The 21,357-nt window shown below is 46.8% G+C and overlaps 1 protein-coding gene across 1 annotated transcript in view; it reads right to left on the bottom strand.

Annotated features, from left to right (window-relative positions):
* PCMT1 (protein-L-isoaspartate (D-aspartate) O-methyltransferase) overlaps positions 1 to 21,087 on the bottom strand; it is a 48,739-nt gene extending 27,652 nt beyond the window's left edge. The window contains exons 1-4 of the mRNA XM_049789360.1: positions 20,802 to 21,087; positions 7,283 to 7,387; positions 6,094 to 6,125; positions 1,683 to 1,787 (exon numbers count right to left, since the gene is read on the bottom strand). Coding sequence (XP_049645317.1) covers positions 1,683 to 1,787; positions 6,094 to 6,125; positions 7,283 to 7,387; positions 20,802 to 21,084 — 525 coding nt within the window. The 5' untranslated portion in view covers positions 21,085 to 21,087. The remainder of the gene's footprint in view (positions 1 to 1,682; positions 1,788 to 6,093; positions 6,126 to 7,282; positions 7,388 to 20,801) is intronic.
* Between the last annotated feature and the right edge of the window lie 270 nt (positions 21,088 to 21,357).

The raw sequence follows: 21,357 nt of genomic DNA, 5'->3' as shown, positions 1-21,357 counted from the left end.
CGAACCATCATCCTTCTGCAAGCAAGGCAAACACCTTACCTCCATGCTATCTCTCCGGGCCAACCTCTTACTTTTTAAGATAAATTTTTAAAGCCTAAATATGCTGAGTATAGAGAGCATACTGAATTAATTAAATGCTATTTCTTTTTTTTTTTTTTTTTTTTTTTGGTTTTTGGGCCACACCCTGTGACGCTCAGGGGTTGCTCCTGGCTTCTTGGGGGACCATATGGGACGCCGGGGGATCGAACCGCGGTCCGTCCTAAGCTAGCGCAGGCAAGGCAGGCACCTTATCGCCAGCGCCACCACCCGGCCCCCTTAAATGCTATATCTAAAGCTTTTAGAAAATATTCTTGAGATAATACAGCATGTATTATCTTTATGTATTATCTACAAGCCTTGCATGTAGCTGACCTGGGTTCAATCCTGGCACCCCATAGTCTTGAGTTCCACCAGGAGTGATCCCTGAATGCAAATCCAGCAGTAAGCCCTGAATACTGCCAGTTAGAACCAAAAAAGCCAATAGCCAGAACTCTATTAACAAGGACTTAACTTTTTTGGGGGGCCCACACCCATTTGATGCTCAGGGGTTACTCCTGGCTAAGCGCTCAGAAATTGCCCCTGGCTTGGGGGGACCATATGGAATGCTGCGGTTGCGATCTTTCCTTGGCTAGCGCTTGCAAGGCAAGACACCTTACCTCTAGCGCCACCTCGCTGGCACCATCAAGGGCTTAACTTTTAGAAAAGAAATAAAACAATGAAAAAAACCCTGAGTCTTTATAATGTGCCAAATAAGAAGGATATAGCAATCGACAAAAATCAGACCAAGTTCCCACCTACTAGGAGTTTAAAATCTAATGTCTGCTGACTCCCTTGATTTTGGTGGTGGCATTGTCACTCCCATTACAACAGATGTAGGGCACACACCATGAAGTGCTGGTGCTCAAATAAACAGGGTCCAGGGCCCAAAGTGGTGGCAGAGCAGTAGGGCTGCTTGCACGAAGCTGACCTAGAATGGACCCGGGTTCAATCCCCAATGTCCCATGTGGTCCCCCAAGCCAGGAGCGATTTCAGAGCGCATAGCCAGAAGTAATCCCTGAGCATCACCAGGTGTGGCCCCAAAAAACAAACGAACAACAACAAAAAACAGGGTCCCTGCATACAAATCATGGGCTCCAACCCCCTGATCAATTCTCCCAGCCCATAACTACACATCACATTAAGTGTATTTCTTCTCAATGTGAGAGGGAAAAAAAACCTCTTATCCTCATTCCTAATAAACCCATGAAGGCTAGTTAGAAATTAGGGGCACTATTTCCCACACGAAGGAAAACTTGGAAAGACAAAACCTCCAAGTTCCTGGGTGTCATCTTACGATCCAAAGGGAGAGCTTGCCTGGTATTGAAGCCAACCCGGGAAAGGAAATCAAAACCATCCCAAGACCCAGAGAAAAAATCCTGTCAAAAACATCCAAGCTTCCTGACTCCAGATATGCAGGAAGCCAAACACATAAACTCCTCCTTTTAGCTGTGTCAATTTGAGTTGACTGTTCCATCACTTGCAACCCACCCACACCCAAAAAAGATCAAAATAATATGTATTCCAACTGCTATCTTAATGAAATTTATTTTTACAAATTGCTATGACACTATGGGGGCGAAAGAAAACACCAATACAGCTCTTACCATACGTGCAAAACATGCAGTAAGGATTCCACTTCCAGATCCGACATCAAGAGCTTTAGCTCCTTCATGCAATTGTTCAACTAGAAGTTCTAGTGCATACGCATGCTGCCAAAAGAAAACAAAGCACAGACATTTTTAAGACTCTGTAGTATGTGTGTACACATATATGTATATACATATATACACCATGGCACATGAAGCTACCAGTTTTGCATCAATCTATCTCCCACTGTCATCTATAAAGACAATAAAACATATCTACATGAAATTAAAAAGAATATTGTCACTTTTTAAATTTTTACATTTAGCAATTAAAATCTGTGAAATGGTTTTTAGCTTAAATAACCAAAGTCAAAATACTATAAAGAATTTAGTGTGGGGCCCGGAGAGATAGCACAGCGGCGTTTGCCTGCAAACAGCCGATCCAGGACCAAAGGTGGTTGGTTCAAATCCCTGTGTCCCATATGGTCCCCCATGCCTGCCAGGAGCTATTTCTGAGCAGACAGCCAGGAGTAACCCCTGAGCACTGCCGGGTGTGACCCAAAACCAAAACCAAAAAAAAAAAAAAAAAAAAAAAAAAAAGAATTTAGTGTGAAATTGACTGGATACCATTACTGGGCTAAAGCAATAGTACAGCCAAGCTGAGTTCAATCCCTCACACCCCATATGGTCCTCTCAGTCCATCAGGAATGATCGATGAGCAGAGTCAGGAGTAATTCCTGAGAACTACTTAGTGTGACCCAGAATCCAAAAACAAATTTTCTTTTATAAAGTCTCCATTCCATATCCATTCCCTGACAGTTAATTGAATTCCTTAAAGACAATCTATGTCACACCTATTTTTGTGATTCCTTCCAAATATGTTCATTGTGTGTGTGTGTGTGTGTGTATATATATGTATATAGATATACAAGCATATATATATACAATATATATATATATACAAGCATATATAGAAGCAAGTCCTTCGGTCCCAGGTTTATCCTCCTAGTCAAGCTTATTCATTTGTATGGTGAGTATTATGATAAGACGCATTACAACATTAGCCTGTCCCTAAACAAAGATATCGAAATTTGCTCGCCTGTAACAAAAGATCAAAGTATATAAAGTATAAAGTGTATCTGTAGGGCAATAAAATAGTAACAACATAATAGAGAGGATAAATTCTAAGAAGTATATATGTGTGTGTGTGTTTATAATAAATTACAAATTTAAAAGAATCACATTAGGTATGCTTTGGAAATAGGGCCTCCTTTAGTTCATTCTTCATATAAAACTTCGTTTTAGGGGCTGGAGTGGTGGTGCAGCAGTAGGGCATTTGCCTTGCACGAGGCTGACCTAGGATGAACCTCGGCTTGATCCCCTGCGTCCCATATGGTCCCCTATGCCAGAGCAATTTCTGAGCGCATAGCCAGGAGTAACCCCTGAGCGTCACCAGATATGGACCAAAAAAACAAAACAAAAAACCCTTAATTTTAGAGATTTTCCCAAAACAAGGAGTTGAAACTAATAACTGGGGGCCAGAGTGATAGCACAACATCAAGGTATTTGCCTTGCACACAGCTTACCCAGGATGGGCCTGAGTTCCATTCCCGGCATCCCATATGGTCCCCGAGCCTACCAGGAGTAACCTGTATGCCGCTGGGTGTGACCCAAAACCCAAAAATAAATAAAACTAATTACTGTTATTACAAAGCTACACTTAAATGTCTACCACATTATTAAAAAATCATGAAGATGGGCCTGGAGAGATAGCACAGCGGCGTTTGCCTTGCAAGCAGCTGATCCAGGACCAAAGGTGGTTGGTTCAAATCCCGGTGTCCCATATGGTCCCCCGTGCCTGCCAGGAGCTATTTCTGAGCAGACAGCCAGGAGTAACCCCTGAGCACCGCCGGGTGTAACCCAAAAACCAAAAAAAAAAAAAAAGAAGAGATCAGAGAAAGTGTCTGACAGGTAAGGCACCTGCTTGCACACAGCTGACCCAGGTTCGTTCTCCAGCACCCCAGGTGCTCCCCTAGCAAGAAGCTGGGAGCACAGAGCCAGGAGTAATCCCTGAACAATGCCGGGTATTGCCCAAAGTAAAAAAATTAAAATTAGGGCCCGGAGAGATAGCACAGTGGCGTTTGCCTTGCAAGCAGCTGATCCAGGACCAAAGGTGGTTGGTTCGAATCCCGGTGTCCCATATGGTCCCCCGTGCCTGCCAGGAGCTATTTCTGAGCAGACAGCCCTCAGGAGTAACCTCTGAGCATCGCTGGGTGTGGCCCCCCAAAAAAAAAAATTAAAATTAAAATTCCCTAAAGGTTGTAGGGGAAGAATCCTGAGGTCTCTGGGACGAACTTGGGAACACTGCAGGCCTAAAATCTGTCAGCAACTTCAGAAGCCATCGTGTCTAAATATAACATGTTTAACTCATCAGGGGACCAGAGAGAGAGAACAGTGGCCAACCCCAGTTAGGATCCTCAATACCACAGCTTATCCCCAGGGCACCAGAGGACACTCATGAGCACAGAGCCAGGAGTAGTCCCCAAAAAGCTACATCTGACTCCAAAACAAAACATCATCATGAAAGGGTCGAGAGATAATATAAAAGTTAAGGCACCAGAGGCCGGAGTAATAGCACAGCAGTAGGGCATTTGCCTTGCATGCAGCTGACCCAGGACTGACCTGGGTTCAATCCCTGGCATCCCCGAGCCTGCCAGGAGCGATTTCTAAGAACACAGCTAGAAGTAACCCCAAAGCATCACTGACTTTGGCCCAAACCCCCCCCCCCCAAAGAAGTTAAGGCACTTACCTTGGACACAGCAGACCCCAGCACCTAGAGTCCCCCAAGCAGAGTCAGGGGTAACTCCTGAACCTAAAGCCAGGAAGAGCCCTTGAGCCGCGATGACTGCCACTGAATGTGACCCAAACTCCCCCCCAAAAGAAAAAATATCTACATAAACAGTTGATCTTTGGGTGTCAGAACAAGAGTACAGCAGGTAGGGCTCTGGCCTTGCATGTGGCTGACCCAGGTTCAATCTCTGGGGCCCAAAAACAAAAACAAAAAAGCTGACTATTTTCTTCACTTTAATGTTTTGGTAATAAATTATCTCAGGAAATCTTGCATAAAAGCCATCTTTCACAGGGCTAGGGAACCAGTTAGAAGGCCTGGAGCTGGGGCCAAAGCAATAGCACAGTAGTAGGGCATTTTGCCTTGCAAGCGGCTAATCCAGAACGGACCTGCATTCGATCCCTGGCATCCTATATGGTCCCCGAAGCCAGAAGTGATTTCTGAGCACATACCCAGGAGTAACCCTTGAGTGTCACCGGGTGTGGCCACCCCCAAAAAAATGTTAAAAAAAAAAAAAAAGGCCTGGAACTGGGGCCTAAGAGATAGCACAGCGGTAGAGAGTTAGCCTTGCATGCGGCTGACAGGTGTTCGAAACCAGTTTGATTCCCGGCATCCCATATTTTGCCCCAGCGAGCAAGAGGCGACTTCTGAGTGCAGTCAGGAGCAACCCGAGCCCCACTGGGTATGACCCAAAAACCAATCAATCAATCAATAAAATTTAGGAGTCGTAGAGATAGCACAGCACTAGGGTGTTTGCCTTGCATGCAGCAGATCCAGGATGGACAGTGGTTTGAATCCCTGTGTCCCATATGGTCTGCAAGCCAGAAGCGATTTATGAGTGCATAGCCAGAAGTAACCTGAGTGTCACTGAGTGTGGCCCAAAAACAAAACAAAAATTAAATAAATAAATAAATAAATAAATAAATAAATAAATAAATAAATAAAGTTTAAGAAAAATGAAGGCCTGAAGCACATACTTTGTATGCAGGAGCCCTGGGAGGGATGGCACCAACCTGGCCCCACACAACTGGGTATGGTCACAAAATCAAAGGAAAAGGTCAGTTCTATTTTTAATATTTACACAATTTTCCTCCTTTATTTTCCTGCAATTAATACAATAAATATAAGTATAGCTTATTTTAGCATAAAGTAGAATTTAAATTTTTTTTTTTTTTTTTTTTTTTTTTTTTGTTTTTTGGGTCACACCTGGCAGTGCTCTGGAGCCACTCCTGGCTCTTTGCTCAGAAATCACTCCTGACAGACTCGGGGGACCATATGGGATGCCGGGATTCGAACTACCATCCTTCTGCATGCCAGGCAAATGCCTTATCCCCATGCTATCTCTCCGGCAATGTAGAATTTAATTTTTAGAAAATGTTTCTGCAATATTAAATACCTATTAAAAAATCAGAAAAGTATTGTTTAACTGACATTAAAAACTTAAAACCATAACTGCTATAATTGGCCAGTTTATTTTCTGGGGTTTTTTTGGTGGTTGCTCTTTTTTTTTTTTGGTGAGGGGCACTCACAGTACTCAGGGGGGAAAATGTCTTTATACCCAAATAATCAAAGTTAGCTTACCATATGTGGAGCACTAATTGTTGCTTGGAATCCTAGAAAAGAGAAAGAAAAGAAAAACTGATACACTGAGAGGCACAAACATATCAAATATTCCATACAAACCCATTTTATAATATTCAAGAACTATAAATCTCAAGAAACTAAAACTCAATCTTATATTTTATTTGCTTGGTTTTGGAGCCATACCTGGCTGTACTTGGCTTCTTGCAGTATCATAGACTCCTTGCAGTATGGGGTGTCAGAGATTAAACCTGGATTAGTCCCATGCAAGCACCCTGCCCAGCCCCTCAACCTTATACTTTACGAGTTCTATCATGCAGCAGCTAAATAAAATTATAAAAAACACTATCAAGCCAATGGCTAAATGCTCATCTAGTACAACATTCCCTATACTATCAAAAATTCCTTGAGAAAGCTTGAACATTAAATGCTATCCAGGTAGGATCCACATGTAGGGGCAAGTGTGGAAGCAATGAAACCAGTTGAAAAGATATCAACGCAAGCCTGAATAAAGAAAATAATTTCTTCTCCAAACCATGGCATATCAGTTATACAGAAATGCTACTTTGGAAAACAGTCTTCAGGAAAGCCTTGATGAGCTCATACAGTCTCAACAGATTACCCCCCAACTTGCCCTCCAAGTTCTACTCCTGTTTGATAAGGCTATAAACTCAGTGCTGGGGTCAGAGAGATAGCATGGAGGTAAGGTGTTTGCCTTGCACGCAGAAGGATGGTGGTTCGATTCCCAGCATCCCATATGGTCCCCCGAGTTTGTCAGGAGCAATTTCTGAGCACTGCCGGGTGTGGCCCAAAAACCAAAAATCACGGGCCTGGAGAGATAGCACAGTGGTGTTTGCCTTGCAAACAGCCGATCCAGGGCCAAAGGTGGTTGGTTCGAATCCCGGTGTCCCATATGGTCCCCCATGCCTCCGTGCCTGCCAGGAGCTATTTCTGAGCAGACAGCCAGGAGTAACCCCTGAGCACCGCCGGGTGTGACCCAAAAACCAAAAATAAATAAATAAATAAGGTAAAACATTTAAATTAACATGTATATGTATAATAACACATTTCTATATATCAGTCTATTGGCAAGCAGATAATAAATATTTGTATACCAACTCTATTTTCACTTACAAAAACTATAGATGAAATAGATTACAATATGACATTTTCAGAAGCGCAATCTCACCTATGGATTGTGGAGAATCCATGTAAGGGTTTGATTTCGCATAGTGGGAGCGATCGGTGGCCAACATGACTTCAAATACTTTATCTGTCTTGATGATACCATTTTCTGCAATGAAGGAGAAAAATATTTGAACTGTGGAGGTGAGATGAACTGTGCTCTAAAATAAACAACACGGCTGAACTGCTGGGCCTGGCCTGGATGTGGGGCCACTGAAAGCTGTTGAAAAGGTTCAGGTAGGGCCGGGCGGTGGCGCTAAAGGTAAGGTGCCTGCCTTGCCTGCGCTAGCCTTGGACGGACCGCGGTTTGATCCCCCGGTGTCCCATATGGTCCCCCAAGCCAGGAGCGACTTCTGAGCGCATAGCCAGGAGTAACCCCTGAGCGTTACCGGGTGTGGCCCAAAAACAAAAAAAAAAAAAAAAAAAAAAAAGGTTCAGGTAACTGTGACCTGGTCCTTCATGACAGTAAGGATGAAAACATTCCTGTTATTCTTAGTAAACGATAGAGCTGGACTGGCTGGATTTGGAAGGAAGACGAGGGGCTGTGGCCAAGCTGCTAATGCCAGTGATTTCAGAAATCTTAAAGGACAGGAGCAAAAGTGTCCAGAGTTAGAAGCGTGAGACATGCAGCAGTCGGTTGGACATGTAGTTCTGGGGCTCAGAAAAGACAGGCATGGGCTTCTACTTATGGATGATGACTGCAGGAGCTAAACGGCCAGGGAAGAAGGCACACACAGAACACTAAAGACTATCTGCGGGGCCGGGCGGTGGCGCTGGAGGTAAGGTGCCTGCCTTACCTGCGCTAGCCTAGGAGACGGACCGCGGTTCAATCCCCCGGCGTCCCATATGGTCCCCCAAGCCAGGAGCGACTTCTGAGCGCATAGCCAGGAGTAACCCCTGAGCGTTACCGGGTGTGGCCCAAAAAACCAAAAAAAAAAAAAAAAAAAAAAGACTATCTGCAAGCCCCAGTCTCTCCCCATGTACCGCTTGGTGTGGTTCGAGAGGTGCCCTCCCACGCCCACCCCGTTGTGGTCCTGGAGGTCCGAGCACTGCAACCCCTTAGGCCCTAGCACTGAACCATCTGGTCTAGTCAAGTATCACCAAGAGTGAACCTCAACCCTGAGAACCATTTGGAAGATACCCCATACCCCATAAAAGAAGTAAACAATATACTGAAAAAGCAGATTATGACAAGGATAAAAATCAGAAGTGGATTAAAAAAAAAAAAAAAAAAAACACATATAAACCAGAGACAGTAGGCAGTAGGTAGGACACTTGCTTTGCATGCAGCAGACCCAGGTTCGATTCCTGGCAACCCAAATGGTTTCCCATACACTATAGGGATTAATTCCTGAGTGCAAACTGAGGAGTAACCCCTGAGCACTACCAGGTGTGACCCCAAAGAGAAAAATATAAGGCAGATACATTGCAAAGCATAAACAGAAATTAATTTTTCGGGCCGGAGAGATAGCATGGAGGTAAGGCGTTTGCCTCTCATGCAGGAGGTCATCGGTTCGAATCCCGGCGTCCCATATATGGTCCTCCCGTGCCTGCCAGGAGCAATTTCTGAGCCTGGAGCCAGGAATAACCCCTGAGCACTGCCGGGTGTGACCCAAAAACCACAAAAAAAAAAAAAAAAAAAAAAATTAATTTTTCAGAAAAGTCAATAACGTATTTGACTCCCCCAATCACCAAATATGTAAGAGTCAACATGCTAAGCTTAGATACCTTGGAATATCATCATATAAAAACTTGTTAGTCAATAAAGCTCTTATTAAAACACTCAATGTTTACTCTCCAATGTATACCAGACAAAGTACAATATACTTGGGACTATAAAATAAACCTGTCCAGGAGTCAAAGCAATAGTAGTCGGTTGGGCATTTGCCTTGCATGCGGCCAACCTGGTTCAATCCCCAGCATCCCAGATGGTCCCCAGAGTCTGCCAGGAGTGAGCATCCCTTGAAAGCTACCAGGTGAAGCTCAAAAAAGTAAAAGGTAAATTAATTAATAATTAATTAATTAATAAAAATAGGGCGCTAGAGGTAAGGTGTCTGCCTTGCAACCACTAGCCTAGGACGGACAGTGGTTTGGTCCCCCAAGCCAAGAGTGATTTCTGTGGGGGGGGGGGGGGTTTGGTCCCCCAAGCCAAGAGTGATTTGTGTGTGTGTGTGTGTGTGTGTGAGTGAGACGGACGGTGGTTTGGTCCCCCAAGCCAAGAGTGATTTCTTTTTCTGTGTGTGTGTGTGTGTGTGTGTGTGTGTGTGTGTGTGTGTGTGTGTGTGTGTGTGTGTGTGTGTGTGTGTGTGTGTTTTGGGTCACACCCGGCAATGCTCAGGGGTTATTCCTAGCTCCATGCTCAGAAATTGCTCCTGGCAGGCATGGGGGACCATATGGGACGCCGGTTTTCGAACCAATGACCTCCTGCATGAAAGGCAAAAGCCTTACCTCTATGCTATCTCTCCGGCCCCCAAGAGTGATTTCTGAGCGCAGAGCCAGGAGTAACCCCTGAGTGTCAACGGGTGTGGTCCGAAAACAAAAACAAAACAAAAATAATAAAAATAGGGCCAGAGAGATAGTACAGCGGTAGGGCGTTTGCCTTCCAAGCAGCAGACCCTGGACCAACAATGGTTCAAATCCTGGTATCCCATATGGTCCCCCGAGCCTGCCAGGAGCAATTTCTGAGCACAGAGCCAGGAGTAACCCTGAGAGCCGCCAGGTGTGACCCAAAAGCAAAATAAATAAATAAATAAATAATACAAGTAAAAAGCATTTTAAACTTGACAGAGATTCAAAGAACTGGTAGAAAAGGTAGTGAAAGCAGTTCCATATAAGGGCCAGAGGGTAAAGCTCAGAGACAGGATTTGCTTGCAAGTGTGAAGCTTTAAGTCCTCATTATTATACATTATGATTATCCATCAATACATAAATGTAGAAATAGGGGTTCCCTCTAGGTAAGGAGTTTCGGAATGGGAAGGAACACGAGCACGATATTTTGTTGTTTGTTTGTTCTGGAAGGGTAACACCCAGCAGTGCTCAGAAATCACTCCTGATAGACTCGGGGGACCATATGGGATGCCTGCCGGGATTCAAACCACCATCCTTCTGCATGCAAGGCAAATGCCCTACCTCCATGCTATCTTTCTGGCCCCAGGAACACAATGTTTTAAAATAAGTACTCAGGCAGAGAGAGAGAGAGAGAGAGAAAGTACAGGAGGTAGCGTGTAAAATAAAAACACATCACAACTCTAGTGGTGAGATCACTCCAGGCACCGCATCTCCAACCCTCCAACTCCAGGCGGACAGGTCTGAAGCAGGTAGGGCAGCAACAAAGGGTTAAAAAACAAGCCATGGGGCCGGAGAGATAGCATGGAGGTAAGGTGTTTGCCTTTCATGCAGAAGGTCATCGGTTCGAATCCCGGCGTCCCATAAGGCCCCTCGTGCCTGCCAGGAACAATTTCTGAGCATGGAGACAGGAATAACCCCTAAGCACTGCTGGGTGTGACCCAAACACCACAAAAAACAAATAAATAAACAAACGAACAAAAACAAGCTATGGAGTCAATGGCTTCTCCCCCCAATGGTGTTTCCTAGGGTACCAAGCCAAAAACTCTTTATTAAACCAATATCCATTTGCCAGGAGGGGGAAGGTCAAGTAATGCAGGTGGGCTTTTACATATAAAAGAAAAGGTTTGGGGGCTGGAGAGATAGCACAGTCATAGGACATCTGCCTTGCATGCAGCCGATCCAGGGCAGTGATCCAGGACAGAGAGTGGTTCAAATCCTAGCATCCCATATGATCCCCTGAGCCTGCCAGGAATAACCCAAGTGCTGCCGTGTGACCCCCCCCCCAAAAAAATAAAAATAAAAAGAAATTTAAGGGAAGAGGATAATAGGGAGCACCTTTGTTTGGGTTCTGGGTATCACCTTACAGTAGGTCACTCATCTTGCACATGGCTGAACCTAAGTTCGATCCCCAGCAACCGATATTGGTGCCTCCAACCCCTGAGTGATCCCTGGGCAAAGATCCCAGAGTAAGCCCTGAGTGGATATGACCCAAAACAAACAAAACAAAAACAAAAAAGTAAAACCTCCAGGGATCGGAGAGATAGCATGGAGGTAAGGCATTTGCCTTGCATGCACAAGGACGGTGGTTTGACTCCCGGCATCCCATATGGTCCCCGAGCCTGCCAGGAACGATTTCTGAGTGTAGAGTCAGGAGGAACTCTGAGCGCTTGCGGATGTGACCCAGAAACCAAAAACCAAAAAAAAAAAAAAAGAAAAGAAAAGAGCAGGGGCCGGTGAGGTGGCGCTAGAGGTAAGGTGTCTGAGCCTTGCAAGCGCTAGCCAAGGAAGGACCGCTAGCCAAGGAAGGACCGCGGTTCGATCCCCCCCCCCCCCCCCCGGTGTCCCATATGATCCCCCCAAGCCAGGGGCAATTTCTGAGCGCTCAGCCAGGAGTAACCCCTGAGCATCAAACGGGTGTGGCCCGAAAAACAAAAACAAACAAAAAAAAAAAAAAAAGAAAAGAGCAAATCCTCCATTATTTTGTCTTCAGTGTGCACATTATTTTGCTAGGTTTTTATTTATTTTTTTTTTTTTGGTTCTTGGGTCACACCCAGCATCGCTCAGGGGTTCCTCCTGGCTCTAAGCTTAGAAATCGCTTCTGGCAGGCTCGGGGGACCATATGGGAAGCAGGAATTCGAACCACCATCCTTCTGCATGCAAGGCAAACACCTTACCTCCATGCTATCTCTCTGGCCCCCTTTGGCTAGATATTAATCTCTTAAATTATCTTAACTAGTGGATGCTGTATACTTATTATATAGGTATACAGCTGAGCACACATATGCAAACAAACTTCCAGTTAGCAAGGCAGGGGCTGGAGCAATAGCACAGAGGTAGAGCATTTGCCTTGCAGACAGCAGACCCTGTGGTTCAGTTCTGGTATCCCATATGGTCACTAGAGCCTGCCAGAGGCAATTTCTTTTTTCTTTTTTTTGGGTTTTTTTGTTTTGTTTTGGTTTGGTTTTTGGTTTTTGGGCCACACCCGGCAGTGCTCAGAGGTTACTCCTGGCTGTCTGCTCAGAAATAGCTCCTAGCAGACATTGGGGACCGGGATATGGGCCACCGGGATTCAAACCAACCACCTTTAGTCCTGGATCGGCTGCTTGCAAGGCAAATACCGCTGTGCTATCTCTCCGGGCCCCTTTTTTTTGGTTTTTGGTGCTCAACAGGGTTACTCCTGGCTATGCACTCAGAAATCGCTCCTGGCAAGCATGAGGGACCATATGGGATACCGGGATTCGAACCACCGACCTTCTGCATGCAAGGCAAACGCCTTACCTCCATGCTATCTCTCCGGCCCCTCCAGCCCACCTTTTATTTTTATCTAGAATAGTTAATCCTGTTGAGTAAGAAGGGCTTGAGAGGGGCCAAAGAGATAGCACAGTGGTAGGGTGTTTGCCTTGCATGCAGCCGATCCAGGACTGACAGTGATTTGGTTCCTATATGGTCCCCTGCACCTTCCAGGAGTGATTTCTGAGCGCAGAGCCAGGAGTAACCCTGAGCGATGCTGGATGGGACTCAAATACCAAAAAAAAGAAATCTGCATTATGAGGGCCCAGAGAGAGATTACAGCAGGTATGAAGCTTTCTTTATTCTTAGCCAACCGGGGTTTGATACCTGCCACCCTATATAGTTCCCTGAGTCTCAGTTACCAAGGGTGATCCCTGAGTGCAGAGCCAAAGCACCAGCAGGGAAAGGCCAAAAAAAAAAAAAAAATCATACAATTAAACAAGAATTTGATAAACTGGCAAGTTATGATAGAACATCACCTGGGCTGGAGTGACAGTATAGCTTTAGGGCACTTACCATGCACACAGCCAAGTTGGATTTAATCTCATGGGTCCTGCATGGTCTCCTGAGCCCCACTGGGAATAATCCCTGAGAGCAGAGCCAGGAATAAATCCTGAGTACCATCAGCTGTGTCAAAAAATAAAATCATCTTGTGGGCCAGAGAGAGAGTACAATGGGTACTCCAAGTGCTTGCCTTGCTCATGGCCAGCCTAGATTTTATCACTGACACCCTATATGAGCCCTCAAGCCTGTCAGGAGTTATTCCTGGACACAGAAGTAGGAGTAAGTAGGGGCTGGAGCAATAGCACAGCAGCAGAGTGTTTCCTGGCATGTGGCAGACCTGGATGGACCCAGGTTCAATTCCCCATATGGTCCCCCAAGCCTGCCAGGAGCAATTTCTTCCTTTCTTTTATTTTTGTTTTGTTTTGTTTTGGTTTTTGGGTCATACCTAGCAGCACTCAGGGATTATTCCTGGCTCTACACTCAGAAATCGCCCCTGGCAGGCACAGGGGACCATATGGGATGCCGGGATTCGAACCAATGCCCTTCTGCATGCAAAGCAAAGGCCCTACCTTCATGTTATCTCTCCAGTCCCCCACCCCAGAGCAATTTCTGAGCATAGAACCAGAACTAACTCCTAAGTACCTCCAGTTGTGGCCCAAAAAGCCAAAAAGAAAAAGAAAAAAGAAATTATCCCTGAGCACAGTGCCAAGAGTAAGCCCTGAGCACTGCTGAGTATGGTGCAAAGGCAAAAGAAAATGACCACTCTTTTTTTTTGGGGGGGGAGGGGTCACACCCGGCAGCGCTCAGGGGTTACTTCTGGCTCTACACTCAAAAATCCCTCCTGGCAGGCTCAGGGGACCATATGGGATGCCGGGATTCAAGCCACTGTTCTTCTGCATACAAGGCAAATGCACTACCTTCATACTATATCTCTGGCCCCTATGACCACATTTTTTAAACAATCTTTTTCTAACCAGGTATCATTCCAAATACAGAAAATTAACAGGGCCTGGGCCCGGAGAGATAGCACAGCGACGTTTGCCTTGCAAGCAGCCGATCTAGGACCAAAGGTGGTTGGTTCGAATCCCGGTGTCCCATATGGTCCCCCGTGCCTGCCAGGAGCTATTTCTGAGCAGACAGCCAGGAGTAACCCCTGAGCACCACCAGGTGTGACCCAAAAACCAAAAAGAAAAAAAAAGAACAAGAACAATCAGTGCTGGGAGGGATGCAAGGAGAAAGGAATTCTTATTCACTGCTGGCAGGAATATAGATCAGTCAAGTCTTCTGAAGAACAATATGAATATTCCTCAAAAAAAAAAAAAGAGGGACCGGAGAGATAGCATGGAGGTAAGGCGTTCGCCTTTCATGCAGAAGGACGGTGGTTCGAATCCCGGCATCCCATCTGGTCCCGAGCCTGCCAGGGGCGATTTCTGAGCATAGAGCCAGGAGTAACCTCTGAGCACTGCCGGGTGTGACCCAAAAACAAAAAACAAAAAAAGAAATTGAGCTCCCTTAGGACCCAGCAATCCTCCTGGGAATATACCTTAGAAATCCAAAAACACATGGGCCGGCGAGGTGGCGCTAGAGGTAAGGTGTCTGCCTTACAAGCGCTAGCCAAGGAAAGGACCACGGTTCGATCCCCCGGTGTCCCATATGGTCCCCCCCAAGCCAGGGGCAATTTCTGAGCGTGTAGCCAGGAGTAACCCCTGAGCATCTAAAGGGTGTGGCCCGAAAAACCAAAAAAAAAAAAAAAAAAAAAAAAAGAAATCCAAAAACACAATGCAGAAAAACCCTCTGCATTCCTATGTCTTTTTTGCAACACTATTCACAATAGCCAAATTTTGGATACAACCCAATTGTCCAAGAACAGATGAGTGGCTAAAGAAACTAAAGTACATCTGGGCCCGGAGAGATAGCACAGCGGTGTTTGCCTTGGAAGCAGCCGATCCAGGACTTAAGGTGGTTGGTTCGAATCCCGGTGTCCCATATGGTCCCCCGTGCCTGCCAGGAGCTATTTCTGAGCAGACAGCCAGGAGTAACCCCTGAACACCGTCGGGTGTGGCCCAAAAACCAAAATAAATAAAAAAAATAAATAAATAAATAAAGTACATCTATATAATGAAATACTACATAGCAGTTAGGAAGAGATAAGTCATTAAATTTGCTTAAACATGGATGGACATGGAGAGTATAATGCTGAGTGAAATGAGTCAGAGAGGGAGAGAGATACAATGATTACACTTGTTTGGGGGGGCAGGGGTGTTAAAAAAAAGGGGGGGCGGAGAGATAGCATGGAGGTAAGGTGTTTGTTTGCCTTGCATGCAGAAGAACCGTGGTTCAAATTCCGGCATCCCATATGGTGGTGCCCCAGCCTGCCAGGTGTGATTTCTGAGCGTACAGCCAGGAGTTAACCCTTCAAGGCTGCTGGGTGTGACCCAAAAACCAAAAAAAAAAAAAAAAAAAAAAAAACTGATAATGGTAACAATACCCAAAGACAATAGACACAATGGCAAGGAGGAATAGTCCACAGCAAGAAACTTGCCACAAAGAGGGAGAATTGTTAGGGCAGAGAAGGGACCACTAAGACAATGATAGTTGGAAATGGTCATTCTAAACAAGAACTGGGTGCTGAAAGGGGATAAAGTGATAGGCATGATAACTCTCAGTAACAATACTGCAATCCAGTATGATGGAGATGGAGATGAGGGAGGGGGAAGAGGAGGACAAGGAGGAAGAGGGAGGAAGGGTGGGAGGGAGAAGAACAGAAGAGGAGGAGAGGGGAGGGAGAAGAGGAGGAGGAGGTCTGAGATGGGGAAACTTGCGACATTGGTGGTGGGAAATGTGCACTGGTGAAGGAATAGGATTTGGGAACACTGTATGACTAAAACACAATCATGAACCACTTTGTACATATCTCATGGTGATTCAATTTAGAAAAGTATTAATTAAAAGAAAAATATAGTTACCCCAGGGGCCAGAGCAATATAGCAAGTAGGGCATTTGCCTTGCTGACCAGGGTTCAATCCCCAACGTCTATATGGTACCCAGAGCCTGCCAGAAGTAATTCCTGAGTGCAGAGCCAGGAATAACACCTGATCATCACTGGGTATGGCCACAAAACAAAACAAAACAGCAGCCCTTGAGCACTGCCACAAAATACCAGAAAATAACAGGTAACTAGATGGTCCTGTGACTCAGTGGCAGAGTGTCCCCTTGCTAATGGAAGATCTGGGTTCAATGCCCAGCAGAGAGACATAAGGGCGGTACACCAAAACAGTACAATAACCAAATATCAACTTGTGTGTCCAAATATATACACAGACCCCTCACAGATGACTTCGTGCATTCATTATGCAATCTGGATGGGGAAGGTATTTAGATAGCACACAGGTACTCAGAACTGCAAACAAACCTCTTCCACAATCTCTTTCACCATGGAAAAGTTAGCCATTCTTGCTTCCACGTATCCAATGACAGAAATACTTTCCAAAGCCACTCTTTCATTGTTAACCTTGCTTTGTGAATGCTTCTTTATAGAGTCCAAGCCCGCCTCCCATTTGTCCTGCTTTGACCCTCTCGAATAAGACATTTCTTTAAGCATTTTAAAGGTCTTGCTGTCTTTGTGGGGGGGGGGGGTCACACCCGGCAGTGCTCAGGGGTTACTCCTGGCTCCAGGCTCAGAAATTGCTCCTGGCAGGCACAGGGGACCATATGGGGCGCCCATATGGGGCCCCGGAATTCAACCGATGACCTACTGCATGAAAGGCAAACACCTTACCTCCATGCTATCTCTCCGGCCCCAGGTCTTGCTGTCTTAAGCATGCTCATTGCTAAGCTAAATCACCTCAATCTCATCAAATCGTATTCTTCTAAAATGCTAACCCTCTGGTCATCTTCATCACCCTGGTCTGATAATCTTCAGTTTTTCACTGATATCCTCAAATCATGTTGGCCAGTACTGAATGTAATGTTAATTAAAAAAAAAAAAAAAAAAAAAAAAGGGGGGCCGGAGAGATAGCATGGAGGTAAGGCGTTTGCCTTTCATGCAGAAGGTCATCGGTTCGAATCCCGGCGTCCCATATGGTCCCCCGTGCCTGCCAGGAGCAATTTCTGAGCATGGAGCCAGGAGTAACCCCTGAGCACTGCCGGGTGTGACCCAAAAACCACAAAAAAAAAAAAAAAAAAAAAAAAAAAAAAGGGGGCCGGAGAGATAGCATGGAGGTAAGGCATTTACCTTCATGCAGAAGGTCATCAGTTCGAATCCCGGCGTCCCATATGGTCCCCCCGTGCATGCCAGGAGCAATTTCTGAGCACGGAGCCAGGAAAAACCCCTGAGCATTGCCGGGTGTGACCCAAAAACCACAAAAAAAAAAAAAAAAAAAAAAAAAAAAAAATGTGACTTTTGGGGCCAGAGAGATAGCATGGAGGTTTGGCTTGCATGGGAGGGTGGTTCGAATCCAGGCATCCCATATGGTCCCTGGAGCCTGCTAGGAGCGATTTCTGAGCGTAGAGCCAGGAGTAACCTAACCCCTGTGTGCTGCCGGGTGTGATCCAAAAACAAACAAACAAACAAACAAATAATAATAATAATAATAAGGAACATGGATTTTGGAGGGGTGTGCAAGGAAATATGAGAAAGCAAGTTTTTATCATGTGCAGGGTTTAGGTTAAGATACTAAGGGCCGGGCGGTGGCGCTAAAGGTAAGGTGCCTGCCTTGCCTGCGCTAGCCTAGGACGGACCGAGGTTCGATCCCCCGGTGTCCCATATGGTCCCCCAAGCCAGGAGCAACTTCTGAGCACATAGCCAGGAGTAACCCCTGAGCATTACCGGGTGTGGCCCAAAAACAAAAAAAAAAAAAAAAAAAGATACTAAAAGGAGGGCCCGGAGAGATAGCACAGCAGCGTTTGCCTTGCAAGCAGCCAATCCAGGACCAAAGATGGTTGGTTCAAATCCCGGTGTCCTAGATGGTCCCTCGTGCCTACCAGGAGCTATTTCTGAGCAGACATCCAGGAGTAAGTAACTGAGCATAGCCGGGTGTGGCCCCCCCCCCAAAAAAAAGATACTAAAAGGAGGAGCTGGAGTGATAATACAGTAGGTAAGGTGCTTGCCTTCCACACAGATGACCCAGGTTCAATCTCTGGCACTCCATATGGACACGAAAGCCCCACTAGTAGTGATTCCTAAGTGTAGAGCCAAGCCCTGAGCACTACTGGGTGTGTCCCCTCAAAAAAACCCAGGTTCCATCCCTGATATCCCAGGTTCCCAGTTTCCATTCCCTGAGCATCCCTGAATGCAGAGCCAGGTCAAAGCTTGAAGTAGGTGGATAAGTAAGCAGGATATGCCCCCACCAAAAAGCAACAACAAAGAATTACTGAAATAAAACCTATTTTCTGAGAATTAGTTCTGCAAGTAGCTTAAACTAGAGCTGCACAAGTTACCAAAGAGATTAAATAATTTATGTGTTCTAGTGTCCTCTTAAGACAAAGCTGGCCCACAAAATAATATATTTTTTCAACCATATTCATGTATGTTAAATATTTATTATATTTTCTGATAGTAAAACATCTTTAGAAATTTTCACTGTTACTAGCAAGGTAACAGAACATTAAGGTGATTATAAAACCACTGAAAATAAGATCTAGTCTTGGCTTACTACAAATTTGGCCCCAAAAGGAGAATTTAAGAGCCTGATTGATTACAAATTTCTGCCATAGCCAAGTGTCAGCTAGGATAGCTGGTGGAAAATTACTCATTCACAATTCGCAAGGAGGATGTTTCAGGTGGGTTGTTGCAATAAGCAGGCACAAAGTTATAGGAAATTTTACAAAATTATTTACAGGAGGGACTAGACAGATTGCTCAAAAGGCTGAATGCATGCTGAGACCCAACTTGACAGAATTGACCCCCAGCACAGAGCCCAGAATAGCCTCCCAACAGGAAACAAACACTGCAGGGTGTGGCCTCAAAAACCTGGGCCGCCTGAAAAATAAAAATTATACAGCATATAAAGATGGGGGGGGAGAGAAAAAGAGGGGGAAATAGTAGAGCCTGCGCAGGGAAGGTGCTTGCCTTGCACACTTGCACACAATCCCCACCTCCCAGCATCTTCCCCACCACCACACAGGGTCACCACTGTGGTGCCAGAAGTGATCCCTGAGCACAGCCTGATGTGGCCTAAGGATCAAATCATCTTTTTAAAACTAAGAGCATCACTTCTAAGTTTTATTTTGTTTAAAACAAATATCAGAGAGATGGCATGGAGGTAGGACGTTTGCCTTGCATACAGAAGGACGGTGGTTCAAATCCCAGCATCCCATATGGTCCCCCAAGCCTGCCAGGAGCTATTTCTGAACACAGAGCCAGGAATAATCCCCTGAGCGCTACTGAGTGTGACACCAAAAAAACAAACAAAAAAAAAATGTCAAATGACTGATACTATTATTAAACCATGTGCTACAAACTCTTTATTTCTCCCTCTATCTCGGTATTCCTAGCATAAATGTTAATGATAATTATGAGTATGTGCAGGGTAAAGAGGGTGAGTATTTCGTTCTTTGAGAAAACTCAAAAGCTGGGGCCCGAACAAGAAAGAGTACAGAGGGGAGGGCCATTTGCCTCGCACGCCTCCAACTAGGGTTCCATCCCGGGCATCCCATAGGGTCCCTGGAACCTACCAAGAGGGTTGATTTCTGAGTTCAGAGACAGGATTAAGACCTGAACTTTGAACCTGAACCTGAAGGGAGGGAGGGAGGGAGGGAGGGAGGGAGGGAGGGAGGGAGGGAGGGAGGGAAGGGAAGGAAGGAAGGAAGGAAGGAAGGAAGGAAGGAAGGAAGGAAGGAAGGAAGGAAGGAAGGAAGGAAGGAAGGAAAGGAAGGAAGGAAGCCCTCAAATTTAAGGGCATGTTTATGTTTTCAAATCCCGTCTCAGTCCTCCAAGAGATCTCAAACAGAAGGTGGAGAAGAGATCAAAGCTAGCTGCACAACCTATGACGGCAGGAACAAGGTACACAGGTGGTGACAGGGTTGGGCTGCAGAATTTGACACAGGAGCAGGACAGAGGGAGGGAGGGAGGAGGGAGGGAGGAGGGAGGGATGCAGCCTGCCTGCCTCCCCATTTTACCACCACCAAGGGTGGAGGGATCATTCTTTGGGTGCCCTATATAGACTTTCCCAAAAGAACAAGAAGTAGCTCAACAAAGACTTTCTTTTGTTTGTTTGTTTGTGTTTGGGGGGTCACACCCAGCAAGCAAGCAAGCGCTCAGGGGTTAGTTCCTCCTGGCTCTGCACTCAGAAATCACCCCTGGCAGGCTGGGGGGGGGGGGGACACCCTATGGGATTCAGGGAAAGGAACTATTTATCCTTCTGCATGCAAGGCCAACGCCCCACCTCCACGCAATCTCTCTCCCGGGGCCCCCCAAACCAAGACTTTCTCTTCCCGCTTCCAAGTGTCATCGGAGGGCGGGAGGGACGGAGGCCATCGCCCAGGAAGGATGCTGCTGCTCCTGGGGGGCCATCGCAGGAGGACGCCGAGGCCTTGGGCGGGGAGGGAGGGAGGGAAGGGCATCCAGGAAGGGGTCCCGGGGGAAGTTGAGGCCGGGCAGGACCCCCCAAGCCCCCCGCGCCGGGCTTGCTTCCCTTTCCCGCCCAGCTCCGGCCACTCACTGCGGAGGTTGTGGATGAGCTCCGAGTGGCTGGCGCCGCCGGACTTCCAGGCCATCGCGAGGCACAGCCGGAGCAGGTACAGGACGGCCTTCAGCGCGGCGACGGTGCCCAGCAGCTTGCCCAGGAGCGACGCCACTTCCCACGCGCTCACCGCCGCGCTCGCGTCCCCGCCGGGGCTGTTGCTGTTGCTGTTGCTGTCGCTGGGGCTGTGGCCGCCGCCGCCGCCGCCGCCCGCTGGCGCGCTCCTCCCGGCATCCCCCGCGGCCGCGCGCGCGACGCGCATGCGCCCTGTGACGCCGCGCCTTCGGGGCGCGACCGGGCGGGGTCCAGGGCGGAAGTGGTGGCGCGTGGTGCGCCGCCCGGCCTAGCGATCCCGGCATCCCCCGCGCCGCAGCCGTAACACGCATGCGCCCTGGGACGCCGCGCCTTCAGAAAGCGACCGGGCAAGGTCGCGGGCGGAAGCGGAGGCTTCCCCGGCTGAGCGCTCCCGGCACCCCCCGCGGTACGCATGCGCTCTGGGACGCCGCGAGGCCACGGAACGACCGGGCGCGACTGC

Source organism: Suncus etruscus, chromosome 15 (assembly GCF_024139225.1).
Source record: "Suncus etruscus isolate mSunEtr1 chromosome 15, mSunEtr1.pri.cur, whole genome shotgun sequence".
NCBI lineage: Eukaryota > Metazoa > Chordata > Mammalia > Eulipotyphla > Soricidae > Suncus > Suncus etruscus.
The sequence above is the reverse complement of the archived record's forward strand: the minus strand, read 5'-3'. Positions and strand labels throughout refer to the sequence as shown.